Source organism: Mustela nivalis (assembly GCF_964662115.1).
Source record: "Mustela nivalis genome assembly, chromosome: 6".
Lineage (NCBI taxonomy): Eukaryota > Metazoa > Chordata > Mammalia > Carnivora > Mustelidae > Mustela > Mustela nivalis.
The window spans coordinates 65,965,155-65,990,722 of record NC_139025.1 but is presented as its reverse complement, the minus strand read 5'-3'; the positions used below and the strand labels follow the sequence as shown (position 1 = coordinate 65,990,722).

Here is a 25,568-nt window from a genome sequence, read left to right as displayed (position 1 = left end):
TTCAGTCTTTTCAGCTCTTGCTGTCAGGATGGAGTAGGGACTTAACAACCTGCTCACATGCTGCTTTACTTTTTAATTTAAGCAAATATCTTTATTTTTAACAAAGATACTAGCTTTATGTATCTTTTGGGTAATAGAATTTGTATAGAGTAAAATCACCCATTTATGGATATAGTTAACTTTTTTTTAAAGATTTTATTTATTTACTTGACAAAGATCACAAGTAGGCAGAGAGGCAGGCAGAGAAAGTGGGGGAAGCAGGCTCCCTGCTGAGCAGGGAGCCCAAGATTGAGGGCTCAATCCCAGGACCCTGAGATTATGACCTGAGCCAAAGGCAGAGGCTTTAACCCACTGAACCACCCAGGTGCCCCTATAGTTTACTTTTAATAAAGGTATTCCATTATATACCTCAATTTATCATATCCAATGTCTGTTGATAGGCAGTTAGGTTGTTTATTATGGCTTTTGGCTATAAGAGTAAGACATTTTTTAGCCACTACGAACACGTCTTTATTACTATTGGCTGCATCATACAATAGGTGTACATTTAGCTTTATTGAAATAAAATTCACTCCTAAAATTAAGTATTTTAACCATTCAGTGACGTTTAGTACATTCACAATGTACAATGTACGATCACCATCACTTTGATCTAGTTTCAAAACATTTTTATCACCCTGAAAGGAAAACTCATACCCATTAGGCAATCATTCTATATATTCTATTCCCCCAGTTCCTGGAAACCATAATTTTGCTTTCTGTCTCTATGGATTTACGTGTTCGGGTTATTTCATATAAATGGGATTATATAATATGTGTCCTTTTATTTCTGACCTTTTCACATAGCTTATTTCTAAAGTTCATACATGTTGTAGCATATATCAATGCTTCATTCTTTTTTACAGCTGACTATTACATTCTAGAGATATACCACATTTTGTATACCATCAGTTTAATGGACAAATGAGTTATTTCCGTTTTTTAGCTATTGTGAATAGTATTGTTACAAACATTTGTGTACAAGTTTTTGTTTGAAAATCTGCTTTCAGTTCTTTTGGGTAAGTACCTAGTGTAATTACTGGGTGATATGGTAGTTCTACATGTGATGTATAGAGCAACTGCCAGACTATTTTCTATAGTAGGTTCTTCATTTTACATTCCCATTAGCAATATATGAGGTTTCCAATTTCTCTCTATTTTTAAAAAAAAAATTTTTAAGATTTTATTTATTTGATGGAGAGATACCAAAAGGAGGGGGAGTGACAGGCAAAGGGAGAGGGAGAAGCAGGCTCCCTGATGAGCAAGGAGCCTGACACAGGGCTTGATCCCAGGACCCTAGAATCATGACCTGAGTGGGAGGCAGATGCTTAACCAACTGAGCTACCCAATCTATTCTTGCTTTTTAAATTATAATCACTGGGAGTGGACATCAAGTGGTATCTCATTGTTGTTTTAATTTGCATATTCTGAATGACTGATGATGTTAAATGTTTCTTTAGGTGCTTATTGATTGTATAAATATTTAGAGAAATGTCTGTTCAGACCATTTGCCTGTTTTTAAATTTGGTTGTCATTTTGTTGTTGAGTTTTAAAAGTTTCTTACCTATTTCTGGATGCTTGCTCTTTATCAGGTATATAATTTCCAAATATTTTTCCCCATTTTGTGGATTGTCTTTTTATTCTCTTGATTGTGTAGTCCAAATTATTTTGGGCTTTTTTGTTTGTTTTTCTTTTTTGTTTGTTTGCTTATGGCTTTGATGTCACATATCCAAAACCATTGCCAAATCCAAGGTCATGACGATTTACATAACCCTGTGGTTTTCCTCTAAGATTTTTATACTTGTTGCTCTTACGTATTAAGCATTCAGTCTGTTTTGAGTTAATTTTTGCATATAGTGCAGGGTAAGGATCCAGCTTCATTCCAGGTTACCCGTTTGTCCTAGCATCATTTATTGAACAGACGGTTCTTTCCATATTGAATAGTCATGGCACATTTGTCAAAAATTCATTGATCATAGATGTATGGCTTTAGTTCTGTACTCTTCTTTTCATTTGATCTATGTTTATACTCATGCCAGTGCTAACCTGTTCCAGTTTCTGTAACTGTGGCGGTCAGTGTCCAAATTGAGAAGTACAAATCACTTGTTTTTTATTTTTTGGTTTTGACTATCCGAGGTTCCTTGAAATTCATATGTGGAGAGACACTCCGCAGTTTTGTGGGTTTTTCCCCCAGCTTTCCTTCTTTCATTTGTTTGTTGGTCTTTTTGTAACTGTACCTTGAACTCCCAAGCTCATTTTCTGAGGCCAGCATTACCCTGAAACCAAAGCCAGATAAGGACACTACAAGAAAAGAAAACTACAGGCCAATATCCCTGATGAGTATAGGTGAAAAAATTCTCAACAAGATACCCCACAAACCAAATTTAACAGCACATTAAATGATCATAATACCATATGATCCAGTAGTTCCACATCTGGATAGTAACCCAAAGAAAAGGAAAACACTTAATTCCAAAAGATACCTGCATCTCTATGTTTATTGCATTATTTAAAAGACCCATCCATGGGTCTTATGAGGGTATTATGCTAAGTGAAATAAGTGAGAGAAAGGCAAATACCTTATGATTTCACTTAGATATGGGATCTAAAAAAACAAAACCAAAAAACCAGAAATAGATTTTTTAAATACAAATAACAAATACAGAGAACAATCTGATGGTTGCCAGAGCAGGGGGGTATGAGAGGGAATGGGTAAAATAGGTGTAGAGGATTAAGAGGTACAAACTTAGAATTATAAAATAAAGAAGTCATGAGGGATGAAAAGTACAGTATAGGAAATATAATCAGTGATACTATATGGAGAGAGTAATTTATTTTGATGAGCATTTTGTAATGTTTGTAAATGTTGAATCACTATGTTATACATGTGAAATTAATACTTTATGTCAGCTATACTTCAATTTAAAAAAAAAAAACATACACCATGATCAAGAGGAATTCATTCCAGGTGCAAGGATGGTTCAATCTATGCAAATCAGTAAATGTGTAACATCAAATTAATTGAATGAGAAATAAACATCAAATGGTCATATCAATAGATCCAGATAAAGCATTTAAGAAAATTTAACATCCTTTTATGATAAAAATTGTCAACAAATTGAGTACAGAAGGAACGTATCTCAACATATTAGAGGCCAAATATAATAACCCCACAGTTAAAATACTCACTGGTGAAAGGTTGAAAGCTTTTCCTGTAAGATCAGGATTAAAACAGGAGTGCCCACTATCACCATTCCTATGTAATGTGGCTGGAATTCTTAGCCTGAGCAGTCAGGTAAGAAAAAGAAATAAAAGGCATCCAAATCAGAAAGGAGGAAGTAAAATTGTCTTAATTTGTAGATGACACAATCTTATATATTGAAAATCCTGAAAATCTCACCAAAAAATAGCCATCCAGCTGTAACAAGAAAGGAATTTGGCTTACTTCATTGTATTAGTTTTCTGTTGTTGTGTGACAAATCAGCCCAAAACTTTGTGACTTAGAACAAAAAACATTATTTCACAGTTTCTGTGGGTCAGAAATTTGGGAGCAACTTAGCTGTGTTGTCCTAGCTTAGGGTCTCCCATGAAGTTACTCTGTTAGCTAGTCATCAGTTATATGAAGGCTTAATTGGTGTTGGAGGATTTGCTTCTAAAATGGCTCATTCTTTCTAAGTAGGCCTTTCCAAGGAGCATCTTCAAAGTCTTTATATCCTGACAGCTTCCTCCATGACAGAGAGTAAGGAGGAAGTCACAGTGACTTTTATGACCCAGTCATACATTGTCCTTTCTGAGTACCTTTTTGGTAGAAGCAAGTTACTCCCTCAAGGAGAGGGAAATCAGGCTTCACCTTTTGAAATCAAGCTTCACCTTTTGTATCACTTATTGGCCAAATGGAGGTAAGTAGTGGAAGAGACTCAGAATACTTTCTGACAGTGGCTTCTTGTAACTCTTCATTAAATTGTTCATGGTGTCTCAAGGAAGGAGAAAATAGTGTGCTATTATTTAGAAGACCAAGTCTGTTGAGACTAGGGCTGTTAATTGAGACACAGATTTACATAGCCTTATTTTCCTTCTTCTGTAAAGTTTTATAGCGAGATAAACACGACACCAGGCGAGGTAGGCGCAAGGCAGGATTTATTAAAGGCACTCTCTGGCGAAGTTTCAGGGCTCAGGAGAAGGGGAGCCAGGAAAGTTGTGCCGGGAGGGGGTGGGCACCCTCGGGCGAGGTTCCTCAACTCTGGAAAGCAGAGTGGGGGGAAGTCACACTGGGACGGAGTTGGCGGGGGTCTTTTATCTGTTTCCTGCATAGGTATCGGGTAACCTATGGAGACGTGACCTGGGCATACATCCTTTTGGCGGGAGATTCAAGGGTGAAGGAAAGGGGGGGAGGAGGCTGGAAGACGGTGGGACCTGGTGGTCATTTCTGTTGTTCCTCCTGCACTCCTGGATCCCGCCGACCCAACATTCTGACCATTTTGGTGTAATAGGGGCGGCGACTCAGATCTGGCTACTTCCTGCTGGCAAAGGGGCATTGTCATAGGGTCGTTCGGATGAGGGTGGGTGGGAATAGGCATGCAGGAGGAGTTGGTTGACAGTGACCCTGGAAACCTCATGGATGCGATCCTGAATAAAGCGAAGAACACAGGGGGCAATTAGTGCTAATAGGCAGAGCAGAATAAGGGGACTTAGGATTGGAAGGAGCCAGGTCATTAAGGGGGAGAGCCACCATTGAGAGGGGTTTATTCCAGGGCGAGGCCGGCCACCAAGGGAGTTGCAGATTTTTGCCAGGGTACTGATAGTGGTTTTGATTATACTGGATTCATTGATATAATAGCAGCATTCTTCATTGAGGAATAAACAGGTTCTTCCCTTGTCTGCGGTGGGCAGGTTCAGGGCTCATTGGTTCTGTAGGGCTACCTGGGCTACTGAGGTAATCTGTCATTGTAGGGATGCCAAAGACTCAGCTGAGGCCTCCACGGCTGTTCGGAGCTATTCGGATAAATCTCTGGTAGCATCTATGGAGTGAGCTAGGGCCCTGGTGCCCAGCCCAGTGAAGACGCCAAGGAGACCCCATTAACCAGGGGTCGCTGGAGGGGGTCAGTGAGGATATGCACTTCAGCTTGTGTGTAGATGGTTAGTTGGGGGACCAGGGATATTGGGATGCATAGGAGGGTGTCTGAGAACTTGGGGGTTTTCGACAGAGCGCCAAAGAAACCACCCGGACAAAGAAACCTCCCGGAGGAGCATGAGTAGGGGAGGATGAATTAGTCAAATTGCACAAGGAAGGGTTTGGGGATGAGTAGCAGAATGGGAGTACTGGGTTTTGAGGATCAGCAAATAGGGGATGTCCTGTAGAGTGGTGGGTGCCGACAGAGGTAAGAGTGGGAGTGGTTATTTCAAAAGGGTGTGGTAAGGGTACCGCGATAAGGGGGTTGGCCCCGAGAACTGCACAGATGAAGCAGTGGGACAGGTTGCCCATACCGGAAAGGTTGGTCAGAGTAAGGCCTTGTTGAATCATTTTGAGCCAGGAAAATGGATCAGAATCCTGAGTAGGAAAGGGGAGTAGGGCGTTTCGGATTGCTTGTTCATGGGCCTGGATGGACTGCGACTGGCTCTAGAGGTCCTGAGGATTTTGGGGAGTGTTTCTAACATAGGCCTGGTAGATGTGCAAGGAGGTCGTTGGATATGAATCAGAGGGCCATGTGTAAAGTTTGGCCTCAACTCCAGTAGCCCATCGTGGATCCCAAGGGTCAGGGATGGTGAGGTACCAAGCACTATTCCCATCAGTGGTGAAGTGATATTGGGAGCTCTGGTTTCCATAAATATCTAGTCGGGCCTTATGTAGGTATGTGGGCAGCCCCTGTTTGTCTGGACCGAGTATATTCAGCAGTTAGGATGAGTTTGGTCATAGATGAAGCAGATGGCAGGATTGGAGTGCCCCCGCCAAATGGAAAGGAAGGCGGGGAAGGTGAAGTTGATAGAGGCCTGGCACCCCTCCGGGCTGGCAATCGGTGGTAGCTAGTAGGCTAGACTGTGCAGTTTCCCCATGGGTCCAGTTTTCTGTCAGGTAAAAGCGCCACCTGAACTCTAGTGTGATGGATAAGTGGCTAGGGAGGGTTAGGAGGAAGGAGAGAGTGAGGAGAAAAGAAGTGCGGGAAATCCACAACCACATTGGCCCCAGGGTTTGGGAAGTCCAGCCATCCTTTGGTGGGGCTGGTTTTAGATTGGAAATGTGTACCCATGGGTGGTGTCCTAGGAATTTTGCCACTGTGGGAGTTGTGAGATTAACAGTATGGGGGCCGATCCACCTGGGCTGTAAGGACTTTGGGTGAAGTTCTCGTAGGAGAATTTGGTCCCCAGGATTTAGGGCCTGGGGGAAGTCTCTGCCTGGCTGTCAGGGACTGGGACGGTTGAATCTGCATGAGCCCTTAGGAGGGCTCGGAAGATGGTCAGATAGGGCAGATAGGATAGGAGGAGTGGAGGAGAGGCAGGCAGGTTGTGATTGAGTAGGAAGGGCCTGCCTTACAGGAGCTCAAAGGGGCTGAGTCCTGACGGGCTGGGAGGGGAGGTCCTAAGGTGGGTGAGTGCTAGTGGGGGAAGGGTTGGCCAAGAGAGATGGGTTTCAAGAGTGAGTTTGGTGAGTTGTTCCTTGAGGAGGCCATTGGCCCTCTCTACCTTACCAGAGGATTGGGGGTGATAGGGAATATGGAGTTTCCAGGTGATGTTGAGGCTCTCGGAGATCTGTTGTGTGATGCTGGAGATGAAGGCTGGTCCGTTGTCCGATTGTAGGGTTCGAGGGAGTCCAAACCTCGGGATGATATGCTCAATGAGAATGGCGGCAACCACGTCTGCTGTTTCCCTAGCAGTGGGGAATGCCTCCATCCAGCCTGTGAAGGTGTCCACAAGAGTTAGTAGCTATCTAAAGGTTTTGTGTCGAGGCATGTGAGTGAAGTCAAGTTGCCAGTCCTCGCCTGGCTGATGCCCTTGGAGCTGGTGGGTGGGTCCCAGTCTGTGGAGGCTGCCCTGGGCATTGACCACAGAACAGGTTCTGCAGGCCTGGTGTACCTCCTTAATGGTCTTTTGGAGGAAGGGGGTGGTGAAAGAGAGGTTGGAGAAACTCGTATTGGGCCTTTGGACCGATGTGGAGAGACTGGTGGATGTCAGTAATGAGGGTGTGGATTAGGCTGTTCGGGAGGGCAATTTTGTCATGGACAAAATACCATCCCTTGTCACGCAACCTGCCACCTAATGTTTTGAGGGCCCAAGTCTCCTCATCAATGTATGAGGGACTGTAAGGAGTGTTGAGAAACAGGAGAGGGGCTGGAAAGGAGTTTAAGGCCATCTGTCGGGCAATAGAGTCAGCCTTGTTGTTCCCCAAAGAGATGGGGTCCTTGGAGGCCTGATCGCCATAGCAGTGGACAATAGCCACCTCAGTAGTGTACTTGAGAGCCTTGAGGAATTTGGCAATAAGAGGCCCATTGACTATGGGGGTTCCCTTGGTTGTCAGAAATCCCCTTTCTCGCCAGAGGACAGAGTGGGTATGGGTAATAAGGAAAGCATATTTGGAGTCAGTATAAATAGTGACCCGTTAGCCCTCAGATAAGTGAAGGGTAAGAGCCATGAGTTCTGCCTTTTGAGAAGTAGTCCCAATAGGAAGGGGGGCTGCTTCTATAACTGCATCCAGGGTGACCACTGCATAGGCCGCGTGTCGCCTTCCATCTGGAGCTATGAGGGAGCTCCCATCCACAAACATAGTGCGATCAGGGTTAGGCAGCAGCTGGTCCGAAAGTCCTGGATGGGAGGGAGAGAGTTGAGAGCAGGAGTGGCAAGGAGTGGGGGTAGACGAAGGTGTTGGCAAAAGAGTGGCGGGATTTAGGCGAGGGGAGACAGAGTGTGACCTGGGGGTTTTCTGTGAATAGCAGGTGGTAGAGTTGGAGACCGGAAGGAGTGAGTTGTGCCAAGGATTTGTGGCTGACTAAGTCCATTAGTCAATGTGGGGAGAAGGCCGTGAGGGACTGTCCTCAGGTAAGTTTGAGGGCCTCCTTAGTAAGAGAAGCAGCTGCCGCTAGGGCCCAGAAGCAGGGCTGCCATCCCTGGGTGTTGACATCTAGTTGCTTGGAGAGATAGGCCACCGCCTGGTAGGTGGGACAGTTGGTTGGGCCAGAAAGCCCATGGCCAGCCCAAGACTGTTCGTCAGTGAAAAGGTGAAAAGGCTTTGAAGGGTCAGGCAAGGCCAGACTTGGTCCCGAAATGAGGTGGCTCCTGAGCTGGTAGAACAGATGTCTGATGGAGCCTGGGTCAGTTAGAGGTCCCTGGTGTGTGTCTTTGACGGCCCTGTATAAGGGCCGGGCCAGAATTGGCAAAATTGGGGATCCAGTGTCTAAAAATGCCCACCAGTCCTAGAAGTGACAGTATATCATCCACGTTCTGAGGGGGTTGTAGGTTCTGTAGAAGGCAGATACGGTCTCCTGTAAGGGATTTAGAAGTGGGAGTTAGTAATATTCCCAAGTAGGTGACCGAGGGAGTGCAGAGTTGGGCCTTGGCGGGTGTCACTCGGTATCCCTTGGAGCCAAGGAAATTGAGCAGAGTGGCAGTATCCTCCTGAGAGGAAGGGAGGGAGGGGCTGCAGGGGAGGAGATCATCTCCATATTGGAGGAGAGTGCTGGCCGTGAGGGTGCACTGTTGGAGATCTTTGGCCAGGGCCTGACCAAAGATGTAAGGGCTATCTCGGAAGCCCTGGGGCAGGACTGTCCAGGTTAGCTGTCCAGAAACATGCGTTTCCCGGGTCCTCCCAGGTGAAGGCGAAGAGGAAATAGGAGTCCGGATGAAGGGGGATAGTAAAGAATGCGAACTTGAGATCCAGGACAGAGAAGTGGGTAGTCTGTGGAGGAACATTGGAAAGGAGAGTGTAGGGGTTGGGCACAACCAGATGGAGTGGGACTACTGCCTTGTTAATAAGTCTCAGGTCCTATACAAGGCGATAGGCTCCTGAGGGCTTTTAAACGGGGAGGATCAGGGTTTGCATGGAGAGCTAATGGGGATAAGGAGACCCTGTTGCCAGAGGCGGTCGATGATGGGCTTAAGTCCTCGGGGGGGGGGGGGGGGGGGTCATAGAGATAGGGAACTGTGGGCGGGATGGAAATGTAGACTTGTCCATGAGTCGTATCCTGACTGGGGTGTGGTGGGTTGCTACTATAGGCCTGGAAATGTCCCATACCTGCGGGTCTACAGAGGGGAGACAGTCAGGGATAGGGGACAAGTCAGAGGGGAGCAGAGGGAGGATGAGGTGAGAGAGGGGGAGGGAGAGAGATGAATGGTGGCCTGAAGTTTGTGGAGGATGTCTCTGCCTAGTAGGGGAACGGGGCAGGAAGGGATAAGGAGGAAGGAGTGTGAGAAGGGGAACCCATCCATGCTGCACGTAGTGGGTGAGGTGGCCTTTGGAGTGGAGGAAGTACCGTCAGTTCCCATAACTGCAACTGGGGAGGGATGAGTCGGACCCGAATAGGAAGGCAGGACATAACAGGTAGCCTCCGTGTCCAACAGAAGGGAAATGGACGTACCTGCTAGCTGGAGTGTGACCCTGGGCTCGGTATGGGTGAGAGGAGTGTCTGAGTCTGGGCTCCGTCAGTCATCCTCCAATCTGAGAAGTTGGAAGGCAGGACTTACCGTCTCAGGGTTTCCCCTGTGTGGAGGCGCCGGGAATCCCCGGAGATTGGGGCAGTCTGATTTCCAGTGGCCCATCATGTGGCATTGAGGGCACAGCCTAGTAGGCGCTTTTGGATTGGGGCAATGACGGGCCCAGTGTCCCTCGACTCTGCACTTAAAACAGGCCCCCGGAGGGACGTGGTTAGGTGCTCCCTTCTGTTGACCCCCGGAACCTGCCGGCCTCAGGGCTGCTATCAGGGCTTGGGTCTGCAGTTGGATCTTCTGTTGGAGTCTGGCTTGGTACTTAAGTTCTGCTGCCTCCTCTCAGGAGTTAAAGACTTTAAATGCCATTTTCACCAGATCAGAAATGGGAGTCTGAGGGCCCTCCTCCGCTTTCTTTTATTTTTTCCGAATGTCGGCAGCTGACTGAGAAATAAAGTGAGTAGCTAAAACAGTCACCCCTGCCAGAGAAGCCGGGTCTAGGCAAGTGTATTGAGTCAGTGCCTCAGTAAGTCTGTTAAAGAACATGGCCGGGTTCTCATTAGGTTCCTGAATTACCTCCCTAAGTTTATCATAGTTGACTGCCTTATTAGAGGCAGCCCGCATGCCGGCGGTAAGGCACTGGATCATGCGGTCTTGGTGCAGGTGGCCATCTTGGCCATCTTGGCCATCTTGGTAGTCCCATTCAGGCTCCACGGTTGGGACCGCCTGAGTACCAGCAGGCAGGGTGGCATCGGTAAGATGGACCTGATCAGCATATTCTCTGGCTTCCACTTAGGAAGTTTCAAAGTTCATACACTGGAAGGAAAACAAATGATAAAATTAATTTTAAAATATGTGAATAGTCTTCTTCTTTTTTTTTTTTTTTTTTTAAGATTTTACTTATTTATTTATTTGAGAGAGAGAGAGTGAGCATGAGTCGGGGGGAGGGGCAAAGGGAGAGAGAGAGCCAGGCTCCCTGCTGTGCAGAGAGCCCGCCACTCACCCAGAACTCCAGGATCACGACCTGAGCCACCCAGATGCCCTCTCTTTTTTTTTTTTTTTCCTTTGGCTAAAGTTTTGTTTTGGAGACTGAAAGTGATCATCATTCAGGATTTAGAAAAAAGTTTTATTTCAGATCTGGGGATAGGCTAACATCAACTGATAGAAGGTATGGATTATGTACTAGTCTTTAGAACATCCAATTTGGGGGTAGCTTTTAATTTTGGTATAATTTTAAACTTAGGGAAAAGTTATAAAAATAGTATACAGAACTTCTGAATAATATTCAGCAATTGTTTGTTTTGTGACCTAAAAGCCTAAAACCACCAGAGATAAACCTGTGCAATGTGGTAAAGTTAGGTTTATTAACTCATTGTAGTGAGAGAGATTGCAGACGAGAGGAACCTCTGGGTTTCTTACCAAACAAAGGGTAAAACAGTTTCTGAAAGGATTGTAGAGAATGGTGAAATTTAGGTGAAATTTAAATGACTAGTGTTTTGATAAGGTCAGGCAAAGCCAGAGCTGTGTGTAAACTAAAGGAGTCAGCATCAGATCTGGACTACACAGTGGACCTATGGTGTTTTTTCTTGAAAACTACAAAATTAAGAGGAAGGAGAAATGTTGTGTTCAGAAAACCCATATCTATAGCTGTGTATTTTTTTTTTTTTGGAAATTGAAATTTCTTCTCTGTATCATTAATCATTTAGGTCCTCTTAACAAAAATAGGATATATCAGAAAGTTTCCTCATGTCCTTTTGCAGTCATTTCCCTGACTGAGAGACAAGCACTGTTTTGATATTTTCATGGTAGATTAATTTTGCCAGCCTCAGAATATCATATGAATGGAATAATATAAATATGAATGGTATGTAGTTACTTTTATTCAGCATCATATCTTTGAGGTTCATTTGTGGGTTTTTTTTTTTTTTTTTTTTTTTTTTTGCATCTTACAGCACTTACCTTTTTATTGCTAAGTAGTACTTTTTAAAAAGATTTTAATTTATTTGGGGTAGAGAGCATGCGCATGGTGTGGGTGGGGGTGGGGGCAGAGGGAGAAGAAACAGACCTCCTGCGGAGCGGCAGCCTTGATGTGGAGCTAAATCCTAGGACCCTGACATCATGACCTGAACTAAAGGCAAATGTCTAACAGACTGAGCCACCCAGGTGGCTAAGTAGTATTGTATTTTATCAGTAAACTGCAATTTGTTTATCCATTTTCTTAGTGGTAAACTAGTGGTTTTCAGCTTTAGAGTATCGTGTAGAAAGCTATGAACATTCTTGCATAAGGTTTCTACCTATGTTTTTATTTTTCTTGTAAAAGTAACTAGATGTGAAATTCCTGCATCAAAGACTAGTGTATTGGGTATATGTTTAATCTTTAAGAAAGTGCCAGAACTTGCACTCTTAAATTTCCACCAACAATTTATGTGAGTTTCTCAGTTGATTCATATCCTTTCCAATCTTTGGTGTTGATAGTCTTCTTAATCTTATCCATTATTGTGGGAATGAGGGTATGAAGTGGTCTGTCATAGTGGTTTTAATCTTTTTTTTTTTTTTTTAAAGATTTTTAGTTTTAAGCAATCTCTACACCCAACGTTGGGGCTCAAACTTACAGCCCTGAAATCAAGAGTTCAGTGCTCTACCGGCTGAGTCAACCAGCAGTGCCTTGGTTTTAATCTTTATTATCCTAATTACAAATGATGTTGAGCGTCTTTTCATGTGTTAACCATTCACATTATCTTCTTCATGAAGTGACCGTTCATGTCTTTAGCCCATTTTTTTTTTATTGGATTGTTTGCTTTGTATTTGTTGAGTTGTAGGAGTTCTTTATATATTCTAGGTACAAGTCTTTGTCAGATACATCTTTACAAATGCTTTCTCCCAGTCTGTGGCATACTTATTTACTTTCTTAGTCATATCTTTTAATGAATGGAAGCTTTTAATTTTTTTTTTATTTGAGTTCATTTATTTGCCAGAAAAAGAGAGAGCACAGCAGGGAGAACAGCAGGCAGAAAGAGAAGCAGGCTCCATGCGGGACTCAACCCCAGGACCCTAGGAGGTCCTGACCTGAGTCGAAGGCAGGACCAACTGAGCCACCAGGCATCCCGGAAGCTTTTAATTTTTATGTAGTGTAATTTATTACTTCTTCTGTTAAAACTTTTGTAGCTGTAGCTTACACAGGTCTATGATCCATTTGAAATTATTTTTTCAGGGGCGCCTGGGTAGCTCAGTTGGTTGGGCTGTCCCAGGATCAAGTCTCGCATCGGGCTCCCTGCTTGGCAGGGAGTCTACTTCTACTTCTGGATTTCCCCCTCTTGTGCACACTCTCTCTCTCTCTCCCTCATATAAATAAATAAAAGTATTTTTTAAAAAAATTAGTATTTTCATGGTGCCAAGTATGGATCAAGGTTCATTTGTTCATTTATTTTCCATATGGATATCCAGTTTTTCCATCACTATTTGTTGAGAGCGCCAAATCCTAACCACTAGATCACCAGGGAGGTTCCATCACTATTTGTTGAAAAGGCTTTCCTTTTCCCCATTGATTGCTTTGTTACCTTTGTTAAAAATTGAATAAGTGGAGAAAGATCTATTTCTGGACTTTCTACTTCTGTTCCATTGGTCTATGTGGAATTGTGTATATTAATACACTTTTGAAAAACTATATAAAGTGCTTTTTAGGTATTGGCATACATAGGAAAAATCTTGCCCATACATGTTTTGCTAGCATTGGAGATCTTTCTTGTGATCAGCTTATAGCCAATGACATTTGGAGGCTTTTCAGCATGGTTCTCTACATACTTCTATGATATTTGTGTGTGTGTGTGTGTGTGTGTGACATAAGATTGATGTTCACTTTTAATTCTTTTATATTTATTTGTAATTAGGAGAAAGCTGTTGTTTTAGTGCAGAATTCTGAGACTAGTAATAACAAAAAATTTAGACACCTTTTTTCCTAAGGTAACATAATTATCTGATATGTTACAAAGATCTAGATAGAACTTCATCCCACTATCCACCAACAGATGCCTTGGGTCCTTGTGGTGGGAAGGGGAACAGGAAGAGATGTAGCCACATAGAAAATGTAGTGTAGAACATTGCTTGTCATATCAATATCTCTGGAATATGTATCAGTCATATTCAAAAATTTATTAGCACTGGGGCGCCTGGGTGGCTTAGTGGGTTAAAACCTCTGCCTTCTGCTCAGGTCATGATCTCAGGGTCCTGGGATTGAACCCCACATCGGGCTCTCTGCTTGGCGGGGAGCCTGCTTCCTCCTCTCTCTCTGCCTGCCTCTCTGTCTGTGATCTCTGTCTGTCAAATAAATAAATAAAATCTTTTTTAAAAAAATGTATTAGCACTGTGCTGAATGATACAGGAATATTACCCTCAAGGGATTGCCAGTGTAGCTGAAGAATTAAAAGAATTGAAATAAACATAATACTAAGTAATATGTGGTTAATGTTTGCTTTAAGGTCATTAAGAGAATTTAAGATATCTTTATTGAAGTTGTCTGTATTGTGGACCTCAATCATTATTCTGAGTTACAACAAAGCTTAAAGTAAAAAACAGTTGCAATTTGGGGGAAGGTAAGGAATTATAAACTGGAGAGAGTGGCTCTCAGATGTAAATCTTTGTTATTGGATATTGATTAAACATCACTTATAAATTAAAATTTTTATGTTTAGGTGAACTACAGTTATGTTTATGGAATTTTCCTCAATACTTATGTGTGAATAGATTTTTATAGAGAATTCATCAGAGGTTGAATTATAGAGGCTGGACTCTAGGAAATAAGCTAAGGGTTGCTGGAGGGGAAGTGGGTAGGGGGAAGTAGATGATTGGGTGATGGGCATTAAATTAAGGAGGGCACTTGTTGTAATGAACACTGGGTATTATATGCAACCAATGAATCACTAAATTCTACCTCTGAAGCAATAGAAATAATATAACTGGGGGGAAAAAGGAAGTTGAATTATAAAGAACTCCTAATAAAAGAGGCATTTAATTTTTGTATTTATTGTATTTCATCAGTTTTAAGATGGACCCCTATCTACATACATCTTTTAGCATGTTTTAAAATGCCTGGATGGCTCAGTCAGTTAAGGGTCGGCCTTCAGCTTGGGTTGTGAACCCGAGGTCCTGGGATTGAGTTCCATATCTGGCTTCTTGCTCGGCGGGGCATCTGCTTCTCTCTCTGCCTGATGCTCCCCCTGCTTGTGATCTCTCTGTCTCCGACAAATAAATAAATAAACATCTTTAAAAACAATTAAAACAAAATAAAATCAGGTTGTGGTCCTTACTTTGGCCAGTGAGGCAGTCTGCAGCCATTGTAGGAACATGTATAAATATCAAAAGTGTTGTCATATGCCTGTAGAGTAAAAGCTGTGCTTCTTAAAGCAAAACAAAACAAAACAAAAAAAAACTTCTAGAAAACACTTTTTTAAAAAAATATATTATTTATTTGAGAGGGAGTAAGCGAAAGAGAGAGGACGAATTGGTAGAGGGATGGGAAGAGAGAGAAAGAAGAGGACTCCCTGCTAAGCAGAGACCCTGATGGGGGACTCAATCCCAGGACCCTCATGACCTCAGCCAGCAGATGTTTAACCAACTGAGCCACCCAGGTGCCCCTAGAAAACACTAAAATACTACTTTAATATTGCATGAATGGTTGTGGGAAGGAGTTGGGAAAGATAGGCTGGACCTACTTAATTGCAAAGCTTAATTACTGTGGGGCTCTTTAGTTTTATGGATTTTTTTTTAAAGATTTTATTTATTTATTTGACAGACAGAGATCACAAATAGGCAGAGAGGTAGGCAGAGAGAGACAGGGGGAAGTAAGCTCCCCGCTGAGCAGAGAGCCCCATGCGGGAATAGATCCCGGGCCCTGAGATCATGACCTGAGCCGAAGGCAGAGGCTTTAACCCACTGAGCCACCCAGGCGCCCCGGACTGTGACTTTTTAAAAACACAAAAGTGATATGAGAAAATCAGTATTTAAACCCAAAACAGTTCTTAAAATGAGTATGAAATATAAATTCCAAACTGTAAAAAAGCATTGATGGAATTTGATAGTAATCTTTGTAGGGGGGGTTTGTCCTTTCTTTGCCATTTAATATTCTGTGTTATTTGTTGTGGTCTTATTATTTTCATGTGAAGTGGCATAGTCACTCATTTATGGGTTAGTCTTTTCCCATTTAATGAGCTCTGACTCTGGACAGATATTTAACTTCTCTGAGCATCAGTGTGAAAACTAAAATGAGATTACATTTATTTACATAGTAGCATTATTAAGTTTATTCTTTTCTACTTAAATTCCAAGAGCTTACACATACATTGTCTACTTGAATCTCATAGCATTTTAAGTAGGCTGTTTATATATTTTTGGTAAAGTGAAACTTTGATGTTAAAGATAATGTTCTTCTGATCTTTTCAAACTAGAGAACAGTTAGAAAAAGGTACGTTTCAGTAATGGATATGAGTAACTTTGTTAAATAGTAGGGAGTGAGGAGACAGGCAGATCACTGTCTTTCAGTATGCACAAGGTTGAACATTCTACTAGAAGATATGATATGGCAGATTCTTGCAGCTGTGTGAAGAATCCCTGAAAATGCAGGTCACAAATATAGCTTGATAAGGACTGTTTTGTAGGCTACTCTGTGGCGTTGCTATTGATGATGTAACTTTTTTTTCCCTAAATAATGAACAACTCCTGATAGTTATAAACAAAAATAAAGTACAGATTTTCTTGACTTACATAGGAGTTGTAGTTTGAAAATAATTAATTTTGTTCTAAAATAGCAAGGAAAAAACGACGTTGTTTTATGTGTCAAATGGGCTTAGGTTCTAGGTTAATGTAATTACAATATTTTTTAACCTATTCAGATGTCCAGCTGGAAATTTGGAGGTCTAAACTACTTGTTAACGTAGGTCTTTTTGGTGCATTAAGTCCTAACGTCTTTTCACTAAATCCCAGTAGTCATCTTAATCTTCTTGACCACTAAAAAACATTTCCTCTGATTTTTTAAGAAGATTTTATTTATTTATTTGATAGAGATCACAAGTAGGCAGAGAGAGAGAGAGGGGGAAGCAGGCTCCCTGCCTAGCAGAGAGCCTGATGCGGGTCTCGATCCTAGGATTCTGGGATCATGACCTGAGCCGAAGGCAGAAGCTTAACCCACTGAGCCACCCAGGCACCCCCATTTCCTCTGATTTTAACACTGATCCCAGACTTTAACATGTTTGTTGAAAACCAGTGGTTTTAGATATGTGAAAGGGAAGGAAAATTAAGTACTAGGGAAATAAATAATTATACAACTTATTTGTAATGATGCAGTGACTAAATTTTATTAAGGTGGATAATTTGAAACTTTGGAAATTAAGATGGCTATATTGTATGTTCTCATTTTTCCTAGTAAAATGAATGAAAATAAGCCTGGTGCCTCACAAAATCTCGGTAAGTAAAATACTTAAAACGTTTTCAAATATAATTTAAAACATTAAGATATTTTATTCTTGCTTTTTTATTACAAAAACTTTTTAGAATTCTGACTCAAAATATAGGAATGAGTTCCCTAATCCATGCTTTTGTTCATTCATCCATATATGAAAGTATAGTATTACATGTATTCATTTCAACAAAAATCTGCTGTAAGGGGACAATTTGCCAAATTTTATTTGTATTCTCTATATGTATTTATCAGCTTTTTGTATGACTTTTTCTTATATAAGGAAAAATGCAGGTGAGACCATTTTAAACTATGGTTAAAATTGTTTAAACATTTTAAACAAAACTTCACATGAAAAGGAAAACTCATCTGTAGGTGCCCACAACAATCTAAAATAGATTCAGAGACTTTTGCTTTTAGTTGTTGATTTCTTCATTTATTAGTTTTAACAGTATGTATATATTTGCTACCATGGAAAATGAGAAATTTAAGTTGTTTTATTTTATATTCTTTTGCCACTACTCCTCTCATCTACCCTTTTTAAGATTTATTTTTTATTCCCTCACAAATTAAAATATACTTAAAACCCTATTTTGACCATCACTGATAGAGAGTATCTGTTAACTCCACATCATGTTGGGTAAGGAAATTTGTGCTTTTAATTCTCCCTCTACTTTGCTTTTCTGCTTCTACCAGTAGACTTCTGTCCACTGTGCTAATTGTTCTGAAACTTAGTAATTCATGGTCTACCTTCATGTATTTGTGGACTGAAAATACTACCCTTACTCTTATTCTTCCTTAAGATTGACTTAGTTTTTTACTTGTGTGAATGTGTTTATGTCATGTTAATACAGCCAATATCATTTGCATAGTTAGAAGGTGATCTTAGTTTAGTGAAGTCAGAACTATGTTACTGAATTTTAAATATTAAAATTAAAAAACAACTAAGTGCAAATATGAACAAAAGCAGTCTACTTATAAAAATGCAGGCCTGAAAAAAAAATGCATGCCTAAAACCTAGTCTGTTCTGCATCCAGTATCTCCATACACTGGATGAAGAGAGGGAAAGGAAACAAATGGAAAAGCTGCTGGTCCACAGTATAATAGCAAAAGCAGCTCCATCCAGTGCTCATCATCAGTACTTCTCTTCTCAAGTCTCAGCTCATTCCTTGTATTCCTTTTCCTTTTGATAGCTGTATGCACATTTACAGCTAAGAGTATAGGGACTGGGGATGATGGAATTAAGATGAGAGCTGACGGTATAAGATGTCCAATAAACAAATGGCAATTTTCTGGAGTTTATGTCAGAAAAAGGGGGAGTTTTAATCTTTTGAAAGATTGAGCAAAGGGCTTTCAGTTATGGCTTATCTCATTAACCTGTAGTGAGGGAGGGCAAATATAGGGGAGATATTTTAAAGACATTAAATATTAGCTCATGATGTTTTTTTCCAGTCCTGAAATCTATTTTGTGATTAGCCTGTTAACCATTAGCCAAATTTACCATTTCAATGCATGATATCCATTCTTGATTACATATATTGGCTAAATAATTAGTAAATAGAACTAACTGCTGTAATAGGTAAATGCTGTGGTCTTACTGGTTTAACACAACAAAAGTTTATTACTTCCGTATGTTATAATTTAGTGTGGATTAGTTAGGGGTTGGAACAAATGGGGAGTTTCTGTTCCATGCAATCACTTAGAGATTCAAGCTCCTTTCATCTGCTGTCTTGAGATTCTCGGTTTTTTCTCTTCAGCCAGTGATTTTTCTCATTGTTTTATTAATGTTATTAGAAATTATCTGTAGACGTTAACATCATAAGTTAGAAAAGATTGATAATTTTATTAATGTTTATTCGGTTATATGTAGCTACCATGCCCTTTTAATTATACTTGTGACTTCTCCAAGGTTAGACAAGCAAGAATGTAGTGCCAGGATTTAATTCAGATCTCCCTGACTCTACAATTTGCCTTTTTAAATTATTATTGTTACAGATATATATATATATCTAGATATATATATATCATAAAATTCACCATTTTAACTATTTTAAAGTGTGCGGTTTGGTGGCAGTTAGTACATTCACAATGTTGTACAACCATCACTGCTATCTAGTTCCAGAACATTTTCATCATCCCCAAAGGAAACTATTAGGCAGTTACTTTTCATTTCCCTTCTCTTTGGTCCCTGGAAACCACCAATCTGCTTTTTTGTCTGTCTCTGGATTTACCTATTCTGGAATAGTTAATTTATTATATAAATGGAGTCATAAGTATGTGACCTCTTGTGCTTGGCTTGTTTTACTTAGCATAATGTTTCTAGTCTCACTGATGTTGTAGTAGGTATCAGTACTTTTTTTTTTTTAAGATTTTATTTATTTATTTGACAGAGAGAGATCACAAGTAGACAGAGAGGCAGGCAGAGAGAGAGAGGGAAGAAGGCTCCCTGCTGAGCAGAGAGCCCGATGCGGGACTCGATCCCAGGACCCTGAGATCATGACCTGAGCCGAAGGCAGCGGCTTAACCCACTGAGCCACCCAGGCGCCCAGTACTTTATTTCTTTTTACAGCTGAATAATAATCCATTGTACGGATATAACATATTAATTTACCCAATTCATCCATCCATTGATGGACATTTGGTTTATTTTCCCTTTTTGGCTATTGAGAAAAGCACTGTTAAAATTTAAAAAACGTATTTGTTTGAACATCCACTTTCTGTTCTTTGGCATATATACCCAGGAGTGGAAGTATTGTATCATGGTAACTATGTTTAAGTTTTTGAGGAACTCTCAAATTATTTTTCCTAAGTCACTGTACCATTTTACATTTCCACCAGCAGTGTGTGAGGAGTCCTATTTTTCCATATTTTTGTCAGCATTTTTTTTTTTTTTTTTTTACATTTTGATTATAGCCATCCTAATGGATGTGAAGGGATAGCTCATTGTGGTTTTGATTTGCATTTCCCTGATGATTAAAATAGTAAAGACAGTTAATATCTTTCAATATGCTTATTGACTAGTTATATTTTTTCTTTGGAAAAATGTTTATTCAAATCATTTGTTCCCTTTTAAAATTGGTTGTGTTTTTATTGAGTTAAAAGAATTTAGATCAAGTGTAAACACTAGATCCTTAACAGGCATAAGGTTTCCAAATATATTCTCCCACTCTGTAGATCGTCTTTCCACTCTCTTTAGTGTCCTTTGATAGCAAAAACGTTTAAAACTTAGATAAAGTCCAGTTTATCTATTTTTTTTTCATTTTTACTTTTGCTCTTGGTTTCATGTGATCGCTAAGAAACCGTTGCCAATCCAAGGTTATAAAGATTTACCCCTGTATTTTCTTCTAAGAGTTTAGTTTTGGTACTTAACATTTAGGTCTTTGATTTTTTTTTTTTTTTTTTTAAGATTTATTTATTTGAGAAAATGTGAGCTGGGGGAGCTGTAAGAGGGACAGCAGAGGATCTTAGGTAGACTCCCTGCTGAGTATGGAGCCTGATGTAGAGCACAATCCCAACACCCCGAAATCATGACCAGAGCCAAAATCAAGAGTCAGACACTTAACTCATTGAGCTACCAAGGCACCCCATCTTTGATCTGTTTTGATTTAAATTTTGTATATGGTGTCAGGTAGGGGTTCGTTTTCATTATCTCACATGTGGCTATCAAGCTGTCCTAGTACCATTTATTGAAGAGACTGTTTTTTTCCCCCATGAACGACTTTGGCATTCTTGTTCAAAATTAATTGACCATAGATATATATGTTTATTTCTGGACTCTTTTCCTGTTGTTCTGTATCACTGTCCTTATGCCACTACAACACTTTTGATTTTGTAGCATTTTTTCTAAGTTTTGAATTTCCTCTTTTTTTCTAGGTCAGTCTGACTAAAAAGTTTTTTCAGTTCTGTTGATCTTTACAGAAAAGGAGCTTCATTTTTTATTGGTTCTCTATTGTTTCTGTTTTCTGTGTCATCTGTCTATGCTGTAGTGTTTATTTTTTCATTCCTTCTTTTAGCTTTTGGCTTAATATGCTCTTATTTTTCTAGTTCTTTAAGGTTAAAATTGTTACTGATTTGGGGGTCTTTCTTTTTTCATACTGGCTTACATAAAGATCATCCAGCCTTGAGCGTGTGTGCGTCCTCTAGATTCCCTGTTATCTGTGGGAGCTTTTCAAAGCCTTTATTTACCCATGTATCTCCTTTTCCCAACTTCTTTCCTTGGTCTTTTGGTCTGTCACCTGCTTGTCCTGTCTGTTCCCCTTTACTCCAGGTGTTTCATCTAGTCCTAAATGCTTTTGGCAGAGAAAGTCCTGAGGCAGGCAAAACAGTGGCAGGCATCTGAGCCCATCCCTCAGGGATCCACCACACAGATCAAACCACATAATCATTTTTCTTTAAGAATGAGGTTCATTTTTACCTCCTCTTGGACAGTGCAAACCTGGAACATGGGCCATCGTACCTAAGGCCCTTCATTGCTCAGATGAAGAGTGGGGGATGGTAGGCAGGTAAGTTATAAAATGCCACAAAGTGCTCACCGGAATTTACCATTCTGTTTCTTTATTGAGCATTCTCCTAATTATTGTAATTTTTAAAATTAGATTTCAGAATTTCTGAAAAGTTGATTCTGACAGTTTTGGCAGCTTAATTTGTTGCTTTAGTGGGGAGATAAGAGTTTTGGAGTTTCCTAATCCATTACATTCTGTGATGTTATCCTACAAGTTGCCATTTTAATTATGCACTGGAATTCATCATTAAAATTTACTTAAAAATGTAAAGTCTAAAACAGTGATGTTTATTGCTTTAGAAATAGGTGTTAGAAATTTTTAAGTTACTGATGATATAATGTGATTTGCTCTCTCAGAAAGAATTGAATACACCACTTGAGAGAAGCTCCAGTTCCATAGGTTTTATTTTAAAAATTTAAAAATATTTTTTATATCTATTTATTTTTTTCACTGTTAGCTTGTGTTTTTTGTCGAAAAAATGATGACTGTCCTAATAAATACGGAGAAAAGAAAACTAATGAGAAATGGAATCTCACTGTACATTATTATTGTTTGGTGAGTATAATCTATAATTAAATCCTGGAAATTTGATACTCTTCTAAAGAAGACAATTAGATCTTGATGGCTGGTTTCTGAGAATTGGATAAGTCATTCTGCTTCTCTGGATCTCATTTTGCATCTGTATAAAATAAGGTTATTCATTTATTAAATTGTAAGATTGTGAAATTATTTGGTATGTATGTAGGAAGATCTGTCATCATTATCTGTTTATTTTTGCCTACCCTTTAGGGCCTAAGTGAAAAAAGGGAAAAAATGGTTAGGTCTCTAAGGGAGTTGTCTTTTTATCACTTTATTTTTTTCCATTATTGCTAGTGATAAATCTCAGAAAAGAGTTGCTTGAAGCTTGAGGGAGAAGAAGGGAAGTATTTTATTTTGCAAATAACCTGGAAAGAAAAGTTCTAAATAAAGGTACTAAAAATTTGTGGGCAAGGAAGTAGATGAATTTATGGGTCACTCGGAAGAAAGAAAAAGTGGTTTCGTACTGATAGTCTTTCATTTGAGTTTCCCCTTCTCTCCCCCAACTTTTCACCTCCCTGAGTCTGTGTCTTAAGATATTAATGGCACCATCACTGCCTTAGCATGCCAAGACTGCAGCTAATACTGTATGAGTTATATATTGCCACTTAAATTATCCTGAATTTTAGCAGCTTAAACAATTATTATCCTTAACATTTTCTGAGGGTCAGGAATCTGGTATTGGCTGAACTGGGTAGTTCTGGCTCAGGGGCTCTCATGAGGTTGTAAGTGAGATGTCAGCCAGGGTTCAGTCACATGAAGGTTAGATTGGGCTGGAGGATCAACTTCTGATGGCTCACTTACATGGCTTTTGGCCTTAGTACTTAATACCTGTTGACAGGAGCCTCCATTTCTTACTTCCTGGGTACCTCCATAGGGTACTCACAGCATGGCATCTGGCTTCTTCCAGAGCAAGTGATAAAAGAGGGAGGGAGGGACGGATAGACAAGACACCAAGATAGAACCATATGACCTAGTCTTCTCGGTCACATACTACTGTCACTTTTACTTTATTCTCTTTGTTAGAACTGAGTCATTAAGGCTAGCCCACATTCAAGTAGAAGGGAGTTAGGCCCCCATCTCTTAAAGGAAGAAGTATCAATAAGTTTGTAGATCTGTTTTTATACCTACCCAGCATCCATTTTTAAAACTCTAGATGTTTCCTTAAGAAACCATCTAACATTTCTTGTGGTTCTCAAAGACTACAGTTTTGTGTCTCAAGTACTCTGTGGGTTAAATAGACTTCTAGACTGGTCTGGGAACCTAATTACTTTGTACTGAGATTTAAGGGAACATGAATTTGGCATTCCAAATTTGTTTCTAAGTTGAAAGTCTTATATTTTGTATCACCAAGGGAAACCTTCTCATTTTTTGGAGAGTTTATTTTACTTTTTATCAGAATTAGGAGAGCTATTTTATTAGTCATTGGGGTTTTTTTTCTTAACCAATTCTTAAGTAATATGTATTTTTTTGTTTTCTCTAGGATATATTATACTGATTAAAATAATCCTCTAATCACAAATTTGAAGTATTTTTGAATTAATATATTTAATTTGATCAAATATCCTTTATGTTCTGTTTTTCGTTAATGAATATAATAATTCAAAAGATACCCACCTTAAGTTCAACACTTACAAGATCCTATTTCACTGTGAACAGGAAAGTGCAGTAATGTTATAAATGATAATGGAATGTTAGAGCTTAAAGAGACTTAGAGACAACCTAGTACAGTTTTTATTTTTGTGTTTAAGGTGAGAGACATTAAATTACTTGCCTGAAGTTCCAGAAAGTTGGACACAGAGTCTGGTTTGCAAGCCAGGATTTCTTAGTCACAGTTCCATGTGTTTTCTTGATTCATATTTCCGTAACATACTTAAACTGAAGTTAAAAGATTTTTAAAGACTCAAACATTTATGTTAACCATGATTCAATAGGTTTCCATAAATACACCTTTTATGATTCAGAATCCAGCTACATTTAAAGTTAGCCTGAAATATCACTGATAAACTGAATTAGCTCCTAAAAGTTTACTATTATTGCATTTACACCTTTCAGCATATACCACCTTTTTCCCCTAAATCTTCATTATAGATGTTTTCTGCCTTGCATTCTTCCTTTTTCTGTTATTTCCTGGAATACTTTTAGAAATCACTTTGGTTCCAAATCAGAGAATGTGAGTAGCCTCTTACTTTGATCATGAAATATAACTATTATAGATAAGAGTTGCTTGAAATTTAAGTTATGTCCATTTTTTATAGGAACATTATATATATTATATGTGTATATTAATATATATAAACACATGCATTATATATATTTATATATTCACACATTTTACTCAAACATTTATGTTAACCATGATTCAATAGGTTTCCATAAATACACCTTTTATGATTCAGAATCCAGCTACATTTATGTGTATATATATTCTAATTTCTTGAAGTCTATTTTCTAATTGAGAATATATTTATAGTTGATGTCAAGTGGAATTTGGCAGAGAGGTAAAGAAGAAGAAGGAGTTTACGGTTTTCTAATAGAAGACATCAGAAAAGAAGTGAACAGGGCTTCTAAACTGGTAAGTAAATTGTTTTACTCATTATACTTACATACCATAAATATAATCATACTAGGGAAGTTTTTTCTGTTCTGGAAACCTAAAAGACTTTAATTTTACGTTCAAATGCTTATTTTTGTCAAATAAGGTAAGTTTTAGAAGAAATTATTGTAAATTTCAAAAGAACTATTTGCAAATTTATAAAAAGGGGTTTTTTGGATAAATTTTAGAAGAACTATTTGCAAATAAAAGTGAGATTAACCAACCCTGAACAATGTATGTGACAATGCTATTTTCATGTCCTTATTTTATTCCAACCTATTCATCATTTCTCCCACTTCTACCATCAGAATAATGGTCATACTTCTACTCAGTCAACCTGGATGTTCACTTTTCATTCTTACACCTCATTTGTTGGGTTGACATGATGGGTTGAGGTGAAAATTGCACAGCTGTGCAGACCAGTAATTTATGATATCTCCATCTCTTGTGGGCATTCTGTGACATTGTGTACCTTTGTTCATTTCCTTCTTATGTTCTTCAAGTATTCTACACTTTAACCCCTTATTCATTTAATTGTAGTTTGTGAATCTTCTCTTTGATACCTACTATATTAAATACAAGAAGAGGATTTTAGGTTTCCATTTGGTCTGAGTAGGAATGAGTTAGAAAATGATAAGATTTTAGAAAATGAGAATGGTGGAAGTGCAGGGAATTTTTTTCAGAGAATATAGCTGGAACTGATGGTTTCAATGGAGGAGGAGTTTTGGGTAATGAGAGAATTCATTATTATACTGGAGTAGTGATAGAAGGTATTGAC

At 39.6% G+C, this 25,568-nt stretch overlaps 1 protein-coding gene across 2 annotated transcripts in view; it reads left to right on the top strand.

Annotated features, from left to right (window-relative positions):
- G2E3 (G2/M-phase specific E3 ubiquitin protein ligase) overlaps window positions 1-25,568 on the top strand; it is a 68,750-nt gene that overhangs the window by 9,510 nt on the left and 33,672 nt on the right. Inside the window, exons 2-4 of one of the 2 annotated variants that reach the window (XM_082737943.1) lie at window positions 17,084-17,124; window positions 22,076-22,173; window positions 24,668-24,769. In XM_082737943.1, the coding sequence (XP_082594069.1) occupies window positions 17,084-17,124; window positions 22,076-22,173; window positions 24,668-24,769 (241 nt within the window). The remainder of the gene's footprint in view (window positions 1-17,083; window positions 17,125-22,075; window positions 22,174-24,667; window positions 24,770-25,568) is intronic. The other variant, XM_082737944.1, reaches the window with a different exon arrangement.